This window comes from Spermophilus citellus (assembly GCF_964194105.1).
Source record: "Spermophilus citellus genome assembly, chromosome: 9".
Taxonomy (NCBI): domain Eukaryota; kingdom Metazoa; phylum Chordata; class Mammalia; order Rodentia; family Sciuridae; genus Spermophilus; species Spermophilus citellus.
In genome coordinates this window covers 135,391,868-135,406,527 of record NC_138191.1, presented here as the reverse complement: position 1 = coordinate 135,406,527, position 14,660 = coordinate 135,391,868, and the positions used below count along the sequence as shown (strand labels likewise).

The 14,660-nt window shown below is 55.2% G+C and overlaps 1 protein-coding gene across 1 annotated transcript; it reads right to left on the bottom strand.

Moving 5' to 3' along the window:
• Positions 1-1,684: 1,684 nt before the first annotated feature.
• Positions 1,685-11,766, bottom strand: KLHL21 (kelch like family member 21). The gene is made up of 4 exons (XM_081305745.1): positions 10,493-11,766; positions 8,246-8,651; positions 4,722-4,794; positions 1,685-3,670 (listed from the first exon to the last, which is right to left on the bottom strand). The coding sequence occupies exons 1-4, from the start codon at positions 11,511-11,513 to the stop codon at positions 3,377-3,379; spliced, it is 1,794 nt and encodes a 597-aa protein (XP_081161871.1). The 5' UTR covers positions 11,514-11,766; the 3' UTR covers positions 1,685-3,376.
• Positions 11,767-14,660: the final 2,894 nt, after the last annotated feature.

The following is a 14,660-nucleotide window of genomic DNA, read 5'->3' as shown; positions in this document are numbered from 1 at the left end:
AACAGCTAAAAAACATTTACAAAAAGTTTTAGATTCAAGACCTGGCTACCTTTATTTCTATTTTTGTACTTGGGATTGAATCCAGGGGCACTTTACCACTGACCTACATCCCAGCCCTCTTATGGCCTTGATATATTGCTGAGGTTGACCTTCAACCTGTGATTCTCCTGCCTCAGCCTCCTGAGTAGCTGGGATCACAGGCATGTGCCACTGTACTTGGCCCACTTCCCTTTTATTCCTCGACCATTGGGACCTCAGAATAAAGGTAGTATTCAAGTGTAGTAATTACACTCCAGGTCTGCCTCTTTCCTATGTAGGTTATAAACCGCTTCACATCTGTTCTGGAAAGGGGTGTGTTGGTGCACACCTGTAATCCTAGCAACTCGGGGAACTAAAGCAGGAGGATTTCAAGTTTGAGGCCAGCTTGGGCGATTTAGTGAGATTCTGTTTCCAAAAGGGCTGGAAAATAATAAATAAGCAAACAAACAAACAAATAAATAAATAAAAAGGGCTGGGGATAGAGCTCAGTGGTGGAGCGCTGGCCTGACATGTGTGAGGGCCTCTATTTTAAGGCTTCTGTCTTCCCAGGCCAAGTTATCCTGCAGAGAGGAACTGCCATTCTGCACTACCCAGGAGGGTGGAAGAGCTTTGGAACAGGAGGTGGCCAGTCCTGGAGATCAGAGATGAGTCACCCCTGCCCTCTGCCTTTCTTTGGCTTGATCTCCTGTGAACTGAAGTGGGAAGGGCCGGGAAGGCTCTGTAAAGGGCAGCCACCCCTCAGACCCCTGGCACTGGGACTCTCCCTCTGCTCCTGCTCTCTGCACTGCTGGCTTCAGTCCGGAGGTTCCCCAGAGCAGGATAAAGGCAACGACGCACCAAACATAGGAAACAGTTTTATTTCAAAAAGTATCGAAGGCATCCTAAAACCTTAGACAGGTTTCTCAACATTCATAAGCCTAGAGAACAGACAAAAATAAATAGCAAATTGTTCCCACCCCTGGGGCAGGACTGGAAGGAGGGTGTTCCTTACTGTGAGTCTCTTGAGTCATATAAATATAGAATATGTTCTAGATCAGCATTAAATACTAGTCACTTTACTTTTCATAACTTAACGTCTTATAGACAGAAAGGTTCTATACATGTAACACATGGGGACAGCCCCATAGCCAGGTGTCCCAGCCTCTGTCCCAAAGTCTGTGTAGAGACCTCTGGTGGGGACCACCCAGCCCAGAACCGTGACAAAGGGAAAGCAGGAACAGAGGGTCTGGTGCTGGACCCCCGCTGGGTCCACGGGTGGGAGGGGCCTGCTCCTCGTCACCACTCTTGGTCTTTCTCAACCCACACTCCTGATGGTGGACACCTGGCTATCTCTGGACCAGGCAGGAGAGGGACACAGACCAAGCCCCCTGTCTCCTGCACAGGAGCCCCAGACAACGGGGTAAGCCAGCCACCATGAAGCAGCAGTGAGCAGGAGTCGAGAGCTCTGCCTTGAAGGCTCCATCCCAGAAGATGACTTGCGACAGGAGTGGCCGTGTCTCCAGGCAGAGTGGACTGGGCACACTCTGGCACTGAGTACGTACTCGGGGCCTTCTCTGCTGACAGACAAGCCACCTCACATGGGAAGGACAACCCTTGGGCTCCTCAGCAGCCCCAGGGAAGCCAGGCGAGGGCCAGGGGGAGACAGCTCTAGAGCGGAGGAGGTGGGAGCTCAGTGAGGGGGTTACTTGGCTGGGGAAGAGGAGGCCAAGGCACGAAGCCAGCACAGAGCTTCAGGGGTGTGCTGCCTGCCTGGCAAGTGCTCAGTAATGACTGGTGGTGGCTTCCCATGGTCAGGAAGAGCTCTGAGCTGCGGCCACTCCAGCCAGGGGATTCCAGAACATAGCTTTCTAACCCAACATGAGGGCACCTGCAGCACGTGACACCGTACAAGGGAACAGGCAGGCCGGGCCAGACAGGGACTTCCCAGAAGCCCTGCCACCTGGCCAGCAAATGGTCTTCGGTACCACTCGCTAAGAGAAGGTGCCAAGGCTGTTCCTGGCAGGAACCTGCTGCACAGCCAGGCCACCAGGGAAAGGCAGCCCTGGAGCCTTGCTTCCTTCCACCTCCTGAGGGAGAGTCTTGATCCCCTTCCTACAAAGGGAGGGGAGTGACAGACCCAAGCACAGGCCATGGGGGCTACCTGAAGGGGCTCAATCCCCCAGTCCATGGAAACATATCACTTCCAACAGAAAAAACGGGGCCTTCCCAAGCTGTGGTGTTTCCCAGGAGCTCCTCAGGGGTCCAGGCGGCCCCCATTCCTGCAGAAGCTCTGGCCAAAAAATCCAAACAAAACTGACCAGGGACTGGGTCCATGGCTCAGTGGCAGAATACTTGCCTAGCATGCAAAGCCCTGATCTCAACACTGCAACCCCCACCCCAAAACAAACCCTGACCTTGTCTCTCGAATACCCGCCTCCCACTGCTTTTAACCGTCAAACTTGGAACCAACTGCTGAGGCCACGGTACCCAGGGCTTCCTTAGAAGCAAAAGGACCTGACTCAGGGCGAGCTAGGGCTTTGCAGCTGTCCATTCGGCCAGTGTCAGCAACAGATGCCCAGGGCCTCCCAGCAAGGAGCTACAACCTCGCACTGGGGGCTTCAGTCCACTTCTCCAGTTTCCCCTCCGCCAACCAGGACAAAGCCCTGGAGGAGGACACACAGGCCAGTGGAGCAGGGAGACCCCGCGTCTGTCCCACTGTATCCTTGGGAACAGCTCAGTGTGCTGCTCTGGACCCCTCTGGGCTCCTACTCTGACTCAGTCCCCAGACCCTGTGCTCACCTGGAGGCAGCCCACCTCCACTCTGGTGTGAGATCCCAGTAGGGGCGAGGAGCAGACCCCCTCTATCTGGGGAGGTGGCCCACTGGGACACCCAGCACCGGTCAGAGTGTGGGACCCTACTACAACCATCGTCTCCTGGTTTCTGATGCTACAGGCCCAGATAGGGCCTGCAGGAAGGCAGGGGCCATTCCCAGACCCTCACAGGAAGCCCCCTGGCCCTGTGCTCCCAGGGTGGGAGAAGCGGTGCAGGGAGTGTGTAGGCCGCACGGGTGAGTCGGAAGCCACGGGGTAGGGATGACCTCTGGGAGCCACAGGTGTGCCAGCAGGGTTCTTCCTGGACCATGGGAGGGGCATTCATGACGGGCCTTGGCCCCAGCAGCCGTGACTTGGGTTCCAAGTGCACAGAAATCCTCCAGGCAATGGATCCTGGCTTCAGTCAGTGCTCAAGAGCCCGTGCTCTGCCTGGTGAGACCACCCTGACTTGGGCACAAAGGAGGGGCTGCTACCCCTGCGAGGTGCTGGGTTCCCTGCACCAAGGCCCTCCCGGGCCAGGCCAGGGCTAGTGCAGTTCTTCAGGGTTCCGCAGTGGCCGAAATCGGCCCGCATCCACGTCATTGCTGCCACTGTCCAGGTCAAAGCCGCGCCCACCCAAAGGCGTCTGGGGCATGAATTGGCGGAAGATGCTGACGCTGCCATGCCAGAAGGTGGGCTCTGGGAGCCGGCCCACCACACTCCACGCCCGAGCCTCTGGGTCATATGCTTCCACCACGTCCGAGAGCTCAAATGTGTTGTCATACCCCCCGGACACGTACAGCTTCCCTCCCAGGACAGCCAGGCTGCCCCCTACGTGTACCTGTGGGCCAAGGGGGATGGGTGAGTGGAAGCTGGCAGCCCAGGCAGGGAAGACCCTCTACTTCATGCTCCCCTCTGCCAGGAAGGTATGGGGACCTGGGGAGATCAGCAGTGCCCCACCAGCCCCTCACCAGGGGTCGCTGGGCACTTCCTAGACGCAGTTCCAGGAGCTGTACTCGGCCAACTTCCCAGGAAACGCGGTTGGGACAGACCAATGCCCTTCCACACCTCAACTAGGAAATAGGGCTCCCAGGGTCACATGCAGTGACCTGGCCTGGCAGGTGGTCCTCTCCACAGTGGCCAGGGCAGCGGCCACAGCACTGCCTCCTGTGTACAGGTGGCAGGAGCACGTCCTCCGCTCTCTTCATCTGGGCAGCAGAACCTCTAGGGCCGGCCCTACTCTTCTTCCCATCTCTAAGACAGGGAAACTGGCTCATGTGGCTCACAGTGGCAGAGCCGGGACTTGACCCAAAGCCTGGACAATACCACTGAGCCTTCCCAGCACCAGAGTCTTAGTGCTTCTCTTCCTAACGAGCAGAGAAAGAAGGGACGCCTTGACCAGGAGTGGCAGCAGTCTGGGCGTCCCATTCAGAGTGCACAGCAGTTGTCCAATTAATGTATCCTAAGGTCGGCTCCTCAAGAACCAGCTGAGGGAGGCTCGGCCTCCAGAAGCCTCCTATCTGACCTCACCCTGCTCTAGCAGGGCTGCTGGCGCCCCATAAACACACCAAGCACTCCCTGCTCTGGGGCTTGTGCACCTGCTGTCCCTCTAAGGTGACCCTGTTTCCGTCCCTCACTTCCTTCTGCTCTTTGGCTCAGAGCAGGTACTCAGCAGGTCTAAAGGACGAACTCGGTAAAGGGTGGCCCTGGGATCTTATCTAACACCGGTCTCGGTGAGCCTCAAGTGCCAACAGCTTCTCTGAACTGGGATGGTTCCCAGAGAGGGCCGAGCCCCACCCACATGGCTGCTCCCCGATACTCATCCCAATGACACGCGGGTTGCAGACCCAGGACAGCCTGTGCTCACAATGCTGGCACCGCTTCAGAGTTACCTGATTCATAGACGGGATCTTGTCCCACTCGTTCTTTACTGGGTTGTACACGTCCACCTCGGCAGAGTCATCCCTGTGGAGGGAAGGAGGGGGCGGACAGCTGGTCAGAGCAAGGAGGAGGCTCCTAGGGTAGCAAGGGACAGAGTCCACAAGGCTCCTCTACTGAATTTCGTTCCCCATCCCACTCCTAGTACTGGACATGGAACTGAGGGTGCTCTACCACTGAGCCACATCCCCAACCCTTTTTATGACCATCTTGAGATGGTCTCACTAAGTTGCCTCAAACTTGCCATCCTCCTACCTCAGCCTTCTCTTTTGCTGAAGTTACAGGCATGTGCCACCTACCCAGCTGTGACTTGGAGTTGGTTTTTTTTTTTTTTGGGGGGGGTGTACTGAGGATTAAACTCAGGGGCACTCAACCACTGAGCCACACCCCCAGCCCAATTTTGTATTTTATTTAGAGACAGGATCTCACTGAGTAGCTTAGGGCCTTGCTTTTGCTGAGGCTGGCTTTGAACTCATGATCCTCCTGCCTCAGCCTCACGTGCTGCTGGCATTACAGGCTTGCACCATTGTGCCTGGACAACTTGGGAGTTTTTGATGCCATATGGCAGCTCTCTCAGTGGGAGACCCCATCCCCACTGTCTCAGAGAGTGATTTCAGGCTCCAAGGCTAGAACCCAGTCTTGCTCCCTAAACCCAGAGATCACACCCTGGGATACCTGCAGCCCTTTGGTGAGTCCTACCAGCCAGCAGAAAGCAGCTGCTACTCCCTTGTGACAGTCCTGGTAGGTTCCTTCAGATCTTTCTTTTTTAAAAATATTTTATTAGTTGTTGATGGACCTTTATTTATTTGTATGTGGTGCTGAGAACTGAACCCAGTGCCTCACACATGCCAGGCAGGCGCTCCACCACTGAGCCACCATCCCAGCCCCTCTTTCAGATCTTGAAGTTCCTTCCCACCCTGGGCTTCCCAACCACCCCACCCTGCCTCGGTCTCCTCACCCTCCCAATTCTGATCTGAGCCCCGCTTTGGGGAAGGCCTTCGCCTTCTGCCCTCAACATCACTGTGAGCCTGACCCTGTCTTATTCACTGCTGACTAAATCCTTGGTGCCCAGCTGGACCAAGACAGTCACGGAGATGAGGGCATCAACACCCTTCCTCCTGTTTGACACTCCTACAATCGAAGGTGTGAAAGCAAGGCCTTGGACAGCAAAGGTGGTGAGAAGAAAACCAGCAGCAGTAAGAACAGAGGTCAGGGGCTGGGCTGGGCTCAGCGGGAGAGCGCTGGCCTCACATGCACGAGGCCCCGGGTTCCATCCTCAGCACCACATAAAAATAAATAAAGATATCGTGCCCATCTACAACTAAAAAAATGTTAAGCAAACAAACAACAAAAACAAAAAAACAAAGGCTGGGGGTCAGCAAAAAGGCCAGACAGCAAATATTTTAGAGGATCAAGCTGTCACTGTCATGCAAAACCAGTCACAGAGGTTCTGAAACAGAAGGGCTGGCCGTGCTCCAGTTAAACGCTACAGAACAGAAACTTGAACTTCATACGGGTTTTCCTGTCTGGAAAGCAGGACACTTGTGTTGAGTCCTCCCCGCTACCCAACCATTTCAAAATGGGAACCCACTCAAGTTTGTGGGCCCTAGGACGATGGTCATTAAATATGGGGACCTGCTCAGCTGTCCCCACCTCTCACCCCCTTTTCCAGCAGAGACACAGGACCTGCAGACAGAAGGGGCTGGACTAGACGGGGCTCCCCGGCTCTTGCACTGCACCCTAACCAAGCAGCCACCTTTTACAGGACCGCTGCAGGACAGGAGCCACAGGGCAGAACCCCCTGGTCACAGAGGAGGGAGGAGGAGCCGCAGCCTCTACACAACACGGGCTGTCTCCGTGGGGATGGCAAGTGGCCCATAGGCACTACCCAGAGATAAGTGGCATTTTGGGCCAGGGGTTATATGGTCCACGAAGAGCCCAAGTGTATGAGCAGGGCGTTGGTGGGTGGGAGGAACAGGGCGCAGTCCCTGGGCCCCAGGTCTTGCCCCACACCCAGGTCCTTCTCTTTCTCCTTCCACAGCCTCTACTCAGGCCCAGGCCAGCTCCCAAGCCTCCTGGCAGGCCACTCCCCTGTTCCGCACCCTGGGGTCGGGGCTGAGGACTGCCACCTCCCACATGCCCCCAGCCTGAGTAAGAGCTGGCAGAGGCCACGCCCTCCCGGTTGCCACAGGAGTGGCCCAGCCAGGGGAAGGGGAAAGCGGGTGGGTCTCGGGAGAGAGTAGCACTTGGGTACTTCCAGTTCTAGGACCACAGGACAGAGAGGACATTCTCAAAGGCACTTGGCCTAGAACCACTGCCGAGGGGCTGAAGGGAAGTTTCTGGCATTCTGAGAGTTGTATTTATAGCCATCCCTACCCCCTCTTTGAAGACACTTCCAAGATGCCGGGGAGGGAGGAGGGTCAGGCAGTTTTATAACAGGACTAGACCTGGCTGAGATTCCAGGGCTTTCTCAGAGTAGGCCTTTGGCATATGTCGACGCAGGCCCCTGAGCCACTGTATGACCAGCAATGGACACCTTTCCCCTCTGTTGCTCACCTTGAACGAGAGTCTCCTGTTTCCAGGGTGAAGCAGACAGAGGCCAGTGCTGTTCAGGCCTTGGGCATTTACCCCCTGTTCAAAATCCCAGGGGGAAAGGGGGCAAAGGGGACTGTCACTCATGCTCCCTCCTTCCTTCCTGGTCCCACAGTTTCAGGTAGGCTCTAGGCCAGGAAAGGGAGCAGCAAATGCAGGAACGTACCCCATGTGTGCGTGCACACACACAGTACTGTGCGCATGCAGGGAGGCCATTCAGCGGCCAGGAGGGCCATCTGGCGTAACCAGTGGACAGAGCTGGTGATCTCGCTCACATGTGCTAGACTAGCAGATGCCCAGTGACCCAGTGACTGCCTGTCTCTGCTCTGAGCTGCCAGGGCTGCAGCTCTTTTTCTAAAAGAACCCAACTCACCACCCATTAAGAAAACCAGAGCTGGGTGCGGTGGTGCATGCCTGATTCCTAGCAGCTCGGGAGGCTGAGGCAGGAGGATTGCGGGTTCAAAGCTAGCTAGCCTCAGCAAAAAACGAGGCACTAAGTAACTCCGTGAGACCCTGTCTCTAAATAAAATACAAAACTGGGCTGGGGATGTGTCTCAGTGGTCGAGGGCCCCTAAGTTCAAACCCCAGTACCAAAAAGAAAAGAAAACCAGGCCAGGCATGGTGGCATACACCTGTAATCCCAGCAACTTTGGAAACTGAGGCAGGAGGATCGCAAGTTCAAGGCCAGCCTCAGTAACTTAATAAGACCCTAACTAACTTAGTGAGACCCTGTCTCAAAAAATTGTTAAGAAAGATCTGGGGGTGCAGCTCAGAGGGAGAGTGCTTGCCTAGCACACTCAGTCCCTAGTAGCGTGTAGTGCATGTGCACACACATGCACACGCACACATGCCAGACACACAGGGCATTGGGCATGTGGGGACTCACCTGACGAAGTACATGAGTCCATTCAGAGTCACAGTCTTAGGCGCAAAGGACCAGGGTGGGAGCTGACCGCAGTCCACCAGTGACCACAGGTCGGTGTCTGGATGGTAGCACTGCATCACCATAGTCTCCTTGCCCGCCAGGGAGCCGATGGCGTAGAGACGGCCACGGCAGGCCGTAGTGGAGCAGTTGTCCATGGGGTAGGTCATGGGCTGCAGGGCCTCCCAGGAGTCAGTGGTGTGGTCATAGCGCTCCGTGCTATCTGCAGCCACCACGTACAGCAGCCCATCCAGCACAGAGGAGCTGTGGTACTCCCGGGCCTTCAGCATGGGTGCTACCTCCGTCCACTCATTCACACTGGAGTTGTACCTCCACACACAGTCATAGAGCCGTGAGCCATCCGAACCGCCTGCCAGGACGCACAATGGGCAGATGGTCAGCTCACTCGGGGCGAGTCACCTACCTGTGCCTTCCTGAACTACCAGGGCCTCTCCCTGGAGAGGAATCAACCTCACTGGCCTTCACCCGAGAAATGCAAGTGGCCAAAGGTCAGAAGCTCTGGGCTTTGGTGGGGACCACTGCCACAGTGCACACCTAAGCCCTGGGGCACTCTGCTGAATATGCAGGCAGCCTCTGTCAGGACCCCCGACAGAATCACCCAACACCAACAGGTTATCTGGTACTTCTCCTGGGTGGCCACAGAGCATAGAGCTTGCTCACCAAATTCTACCCTTCCTGGGCACTCTCTAACCAGGGCTCTGCCAGAACAAGGTGAGAGGAAATCCAGGCTGTGAGCCAAAGACCTAACCAAAGATCATGCTATCAGGGCGCTTCAGGGTTCTGGTTTTGGGGCAGGTTACAGGGATGGGTTTCATTTGAAAAATTCATCAATCTGTACAAGTATGATGTATGCTCTTCTAAGGAATTCTGGGGACTGCCTCCCCTGGCCTCGGAGGCCGGTGCCACAGGCAGGGCAGGATTAGAGACACCTTCTGTTTCACAGCCCTGAGCTTTGGAAGGGAGAAGACATTCTTGTAAAGCTCCATCTGGGCCTGTACCTTCCTCCCAGGTGCTGTGGCAAAGGCAGCTGAAACTAGCTTCCTGGCCCCCAGGAAATTCCCAACTGCCAGGCCAGCTGAATGGAATGACCCAGCCACCTGCCTGAAACCCAAAGGATTAGCTGCTCAGCTGTGACATTTGTGGAAGGGCATGCAGAAGCTGGGGCAAGTCTGGCCAGTTCTTGGAGGGAGTTCTCTGCTCAAAGCCACATGTCAGACTTCAGAGGGGATGGAGATGGGTGGCAGTTGGGGACATGGTCCCCAAACAAAAAAGGGCCAACCTCAAATTGGAAAGAAGGATATATTCGAACAAATATCAACAGAGGGTCAGCTGGCTGCCAGACATAGGGCCAGAAAGCGTGGTCAGACCCCAGGACATCCCTGGGCTGGGGCATGGCTCAGAGTAAATTCTCTCCTGAACGTGCCAGGCTGGGGCACAGCCACCATGATAAACCAGCCAGAGCCTCCCTGCCTGATAACAGCCCAGAGGCCTGACCTAGTCATTTCTTTCCTTATATAGCAGTCACAGACCGCCCCTGCTTGCCCCACAGAAAGGGGTAGACTCCCTCCTGTTTGAAAAGGGATTCATCCTTAATAAAAAATGTGGTAAAAGCCCAGGACTGGGTCAGGCTGGGGCCCGCCCACCATGACTCGGCAGTGTTTTGGGGTTTGAGCCAAGTAACTGGAAGAAAACCTAACACGTGATGGTGTTTACAGTGGCAGGCCAGCTCAGCCTAAACACCATGTGACCCACAGCCCCGTGGCTAGGTGCAAGTCCCAAGAAACCTTGTCACTGGGGATAAAGCCAAGGAGTCAGGGGGCCCTGGTGGCACAGCAGGGCAGAAATGTCCTGGCTGGGGAGAATGGGCGCCTCACCAGGAGTTAGCCTCCTGTGTGTCCCCACATTCCTTGCAGAGAAAAAGAAAGCATTCATTGTGTGGGTGAATGGCCATCTCTTCAAACAGGAGGGAAGCACCTCCCGGGCCAGGCAGGCCCTACCGCACCAGGAACTGGGCCCACAAGCAGCTACTTGTCTCTGCTCACGTAAGGCGCACTTTTAGGTTGAAAGTAATTGGAGAAACGCAGTTGTCCAGGCTCTGGCTTGGACTCAGGTGGGCCCTCGAGTCCAGGTTCTGCGGCTGTCTCCTGGAAAGATGGTGGGCTTCCCCTGGTCAGCCCCCAGCGCACTCACCCGTCACATAGATGTCATTGCCCAGAGCCACGATGCTATAGCCCCCGCCCAGGTGGTCGGGGAACTCGGCCAAGTAGCGCCACTGGCCCGTCTGTGGGTTATAGCAGTCAACCGTGACCAGTTCGTCGCAATCCTGGTCACAGCCGCCCACAAGCACGAGGATCTCAGCAAGGCCGGTAGAGGGGCGCGGGCGCATGCGGGGACAGGGCCCGCGGTCGTGGCGGTCGTAGCGCGCCGCCTGGAAGTCGCGCGCCTCGCGTAGTAGGCGCAGGCAGGGCGGGCAGCGCGCCACCAGCGGCTCAGCCTCGACGTGCGCCAGCAGGTAGAAGCGGCGCACGAAGGGCAGGCGAACTGCCTCCAGCAGCTGTGGCCAGTGCGCGGCGCGGCGCGGTGGGTCCGCGCGCACCCAGCGCAGAGCCAGCTGGTAGGCCGCCTCCTCCTTGGGCACGCAAAGCCCGTCGTCGCGCAGGTAGCGCAGCAGGCGCGCCAGAGGCAACCGCTCCAGCTGCTCAGCACCCAGCTCGCCCACGTGGCGCAGGATGAAGCGCTGTGCCGCGCTCGCCAGCCCCGCGCAGCTGAAGGCCTCCGCGAAGTCCTGCATGTCCAGGCAGTTGGCCAGGTCGAGCTGCTGCTGCAGGAAGGTGCCGCACGCCTCCTTCACGGCCGGGAACTGCAGCAGGTCCGCAGCGCGCAGCAGCGGCTCGGCGTTGTCGCCGCTCACCGCCACGCGGCCCGTGTAGCTGAAGTCCAGCAGCAGCTGCAGCATGTCGGGTGGCACGCCGTGCAGGCGCACCCGCTCTGCGCGGCTCTCGCGCAGCTGCCCAGCGAACATGGCGCGGAAGTAGGGGCTGGCGGCCGCCAGCACGGCGCGGTGCGCTGGGAAGTCGCGCCCGCCCGCCGCCTCCAGGGTCACGTCCAGGAACTTGCGCTCTGCGCGGAGCTGGCTCAGGCCGCGCAGCAGGCTCAGGGCGTGTGCGGGGTCCGAGAAAGGCAGCACGGCCAAGGGCGCCGGCCGCTCCATGGCACCTTCACCTCGGGACTCTGGGATGCCGCGGCCGGGGCCTGCGGAGGGACGCGACGCGCTGGGCACCGCCGCTATAAGTACAGCCGGGCGCGGTGGCCTTAGTAGGCGGGGCTTGGGGGGCGGGACGCCGATTGCAACGCCCAGTTAACCCCTCCGGGTTCGGTACGCCTCCCGTCAGCAGCCCGCTGGCGGCGCGGGCTTGCCACCCCCGCGCCGCGCCCGCCCCCGGCCCTCCAGGCTGAGTCACCGCCGCCCGCGCCCGCTCCCTCTCTCCGCCCTTCCGGGGCTTCCTGCAGCCTCCCGCCGGCGCCGTGCCGGGATCGGCGGGCGGCAAGTGCTGGCCTCCTGCGGCGGCCTTGCGCGCGCGCGGGGGTTGCTGACCTCAGGGTCCTGCCCACCACCCACCCTGGCTGCGGAGCAAAATCCCGGAGGCGAGCTCGGCGCCCGGATTTGCGGCCACTCCTCTGACGCCCATTCCTAACTGCGCTTCCCGCGGGTCCCCGGGAGGCTTCGTTCCCAAGCCTTTTGTTGTTTTGTTTTCGTGAGTTCCAGTAGTTCCTAGGATCGCTAGTTAACTCCGTCAAAGGGCAGATTTAAAACGATAGGATTTATACAACTCAGGACCAAAGCACCAGCAAGCCTAAGGGTTTTAGGTGACTTTTTTTTTCTTGGCGCATTTGTAAATGACCCGGGGCCAGATTTCAGGAATGTGCTCCACCGAGTTCCTGCCTGAGTTTCAAACTCAGCAACGCAGCCCTGAACTGTAGGCAGCGGGGAGGAGTAGCTTTATTTTCCCAGGAGACTCTAGGCTCCAGAGTCGCCCTCCCAAGGGAGGGCCTCCTCAGCGAAGACGCCCTAGGGGTCCAGAGACAGCTCAAGGTCAGATGAGGGAAGTGCCTTAAACACCGCCTCACGGTCACCTGAGCGGTGGTGGGCAATGACAGAGAAAAGGATCTCCCTTATTTTAGTCACTTCCACAAATACAGTACCGCTTTGAACGGTAACCTAAAGGGGGGGGGATGACCCCTCCCTTGGAAACCTTTTCTTTAGTTTAAGGTATGCATGCTTGGTTTCAAGAGGACCCTATTCAGCCTCCAGTTCTGCGTTTTGCAGAGGAAATTTTGGATTTTTGTTTACCAGCCCCCAGCCCCGCTTGGTGGGCCTTAATGAACGCTTTCCTGCTGAAGGCAGCTGCGGGGGGGGCCCCCTTGAGCCCCAGAGCAGGCCAGGCACCCTGGAGCCATCTGTCAAACCTAACTGCCTGCTGGGTCAGCACAGCCTCTTCCTGAGGAGACTGTATTCCATCTCTGAAATGAGACCCTTAGGGTTTCCCTTCTATTCCGGAACCTCTGTCACTTTGCCCTAAGAATGCTTCTGGGTCTAAATTTCAGGTCAGGTCTGGAAGCTGAGGCCTAAGTGAAAAACCATTCAGGTGCCCTGGCAGCTGCCTGTTGCCCATAGAAGGACTGTTCACATAGCTTTTGAGGGCAGCACAGCATTCCTGGGCCCAGGAGCCCAGCCAATAGCTAACTTGCACAGAATTTGTGACAGTTTCCAGCAGCCAGGAAGTGGGATGTTTGAAGGGAAAAGAACAACAGTCCCTCTGGGTCAGCTCTTCCACCTTGCATCAGTCTAGTGATTACATCAGTGATCTGTGGTTGAGAATTGTTACAGTTCCTTTTGTTTGTTTGTTTTTACATTCCTAAACCTGAAGTTTTATTCAAATATTTGGTTATACAGTTTTGAAGATGAATGATGTACATATTTATTGAAATGGAAAGATGTTCATGCTATAGTGTCTGTGAAAAACATGAGATTACTTGTGGTATGATCCAATTTGCTATTTGTGTTCTTTTTTAAAAAAATATTTTTTTTAGTTGAACATAATACCTTTATTATATTTGTTCATTTTTATGTTGTGCCAGAGATTGAACCCAATGCCTCACACTTGCTAGGCAAGAGGCAAGAACTCTACCACGGAGCCACAACCCCAGCCCATATATGTGTTCTTGTACTAATGAAAAAATTGTAAAGGTAATTTTTTCTCAAGGTAGGTAGGTTTGTTATATTCTTTTTTTTTTTAATTTTTATTTTTTAGTTTTCGGCGTACACAACATCTTTGTTTGTATGTGGTGCTGAGGATCGGACCCGGGCTGCACGCATGCCAGGCAAGCGAGCTACCGCTTGAGCCACATCCCCAGCACAGGTTTGTTATATTCTTGCTTGGCTGCAATTTGTCTTTCTATACTAAATATACATTACCTGTGTATTAAAGAATACATGTTCATTTGTGTACAACCAGAGAAATGAAAAGTTGTACTCCAAAAAAATAAAGCTGCAATTAAAAAAAAAGAATACAAGTTCAAAATAAAATTAAAAATTCAGGGATGGGGCAGGGTGTAGTGGTGCACACCCGTAATTCCAGCTACTTGGGAAGGGTCAATTTGAGTCCAGCCTGGGCAAATTAGAAGGATCCGCTCTCAAAGTAAAATATAAAGGGCTGCGGGTACAGCTGAGTGGTAGAGCCTTTTCCTATAATGTGCCAAGATTTGGGTTCAATCTCCAGTGGGGGAGATTTTCAGTTTATCACTGAGCCATATTCTTTTTTTTTTTTTTTTTTTTTTTTTTTAAGATAGGGTCTTGCTAAGTTGCTAAATTGCTTGGAGCCTCACTGTTGCTGAGGCTGGCCTGAACTTTTCGATCCTCCTGTCTCAAGTCTTGGAATTGCTGGGATTGCAGGCATGTGCCACTGTGCCTGGCTAAAGAATCAGTTATTGAGGAAGAAAAAGCATATTTCTTGATTTCCAGGATCTGACACCTAACAGGCAAACGCTTGAAACCATGTATGTATGGAAGTCAGTAAAGGCACATGGTTAGAATAGAAAGGCACAGATTTAGACCTATCAGCTGTGTTTGGAATTCTGAATAGCCTACCAACCCAGGCATGCTATTTAATTCCTCTTTTTCCTGTCAGTTCCATGAGTTCAAAATGAGAATGTGAGAAATTTATTCACTATAGTGTGACAATACCACCAATATATTCAAGCTATATTAATTATAGAGAAATTTATAAGCAAACTATATTTATTAAAGTGATTTAAATTCCTGTGAGATCATACAACAGTGTCGTGTGGTGCAAATTCT

Coding starts and splice junctions, on each gene's coding strand:
- KLHL21 (XM_081305745.1), bottom strand. CDS start 11,513: ATGGAGCGGCCGGCGCCCTTGGCCGTGCTGCCTTTCTCGGACCCCGCA. Junction 8,652..10,492: donor CAATGACATCTATGTGACGG/GTGAGTGCGCTG, acceptor GCGTCCTGGCAG/GCGGTTCGGATGGCTCACGG. Junction 3,671..4,721: donor AGATCCCGTCTATGAATCAG/GTAACTCTGAAG, acceptor CTTGGCCCACAG/GTACACGTAGGGGGCAGCCT.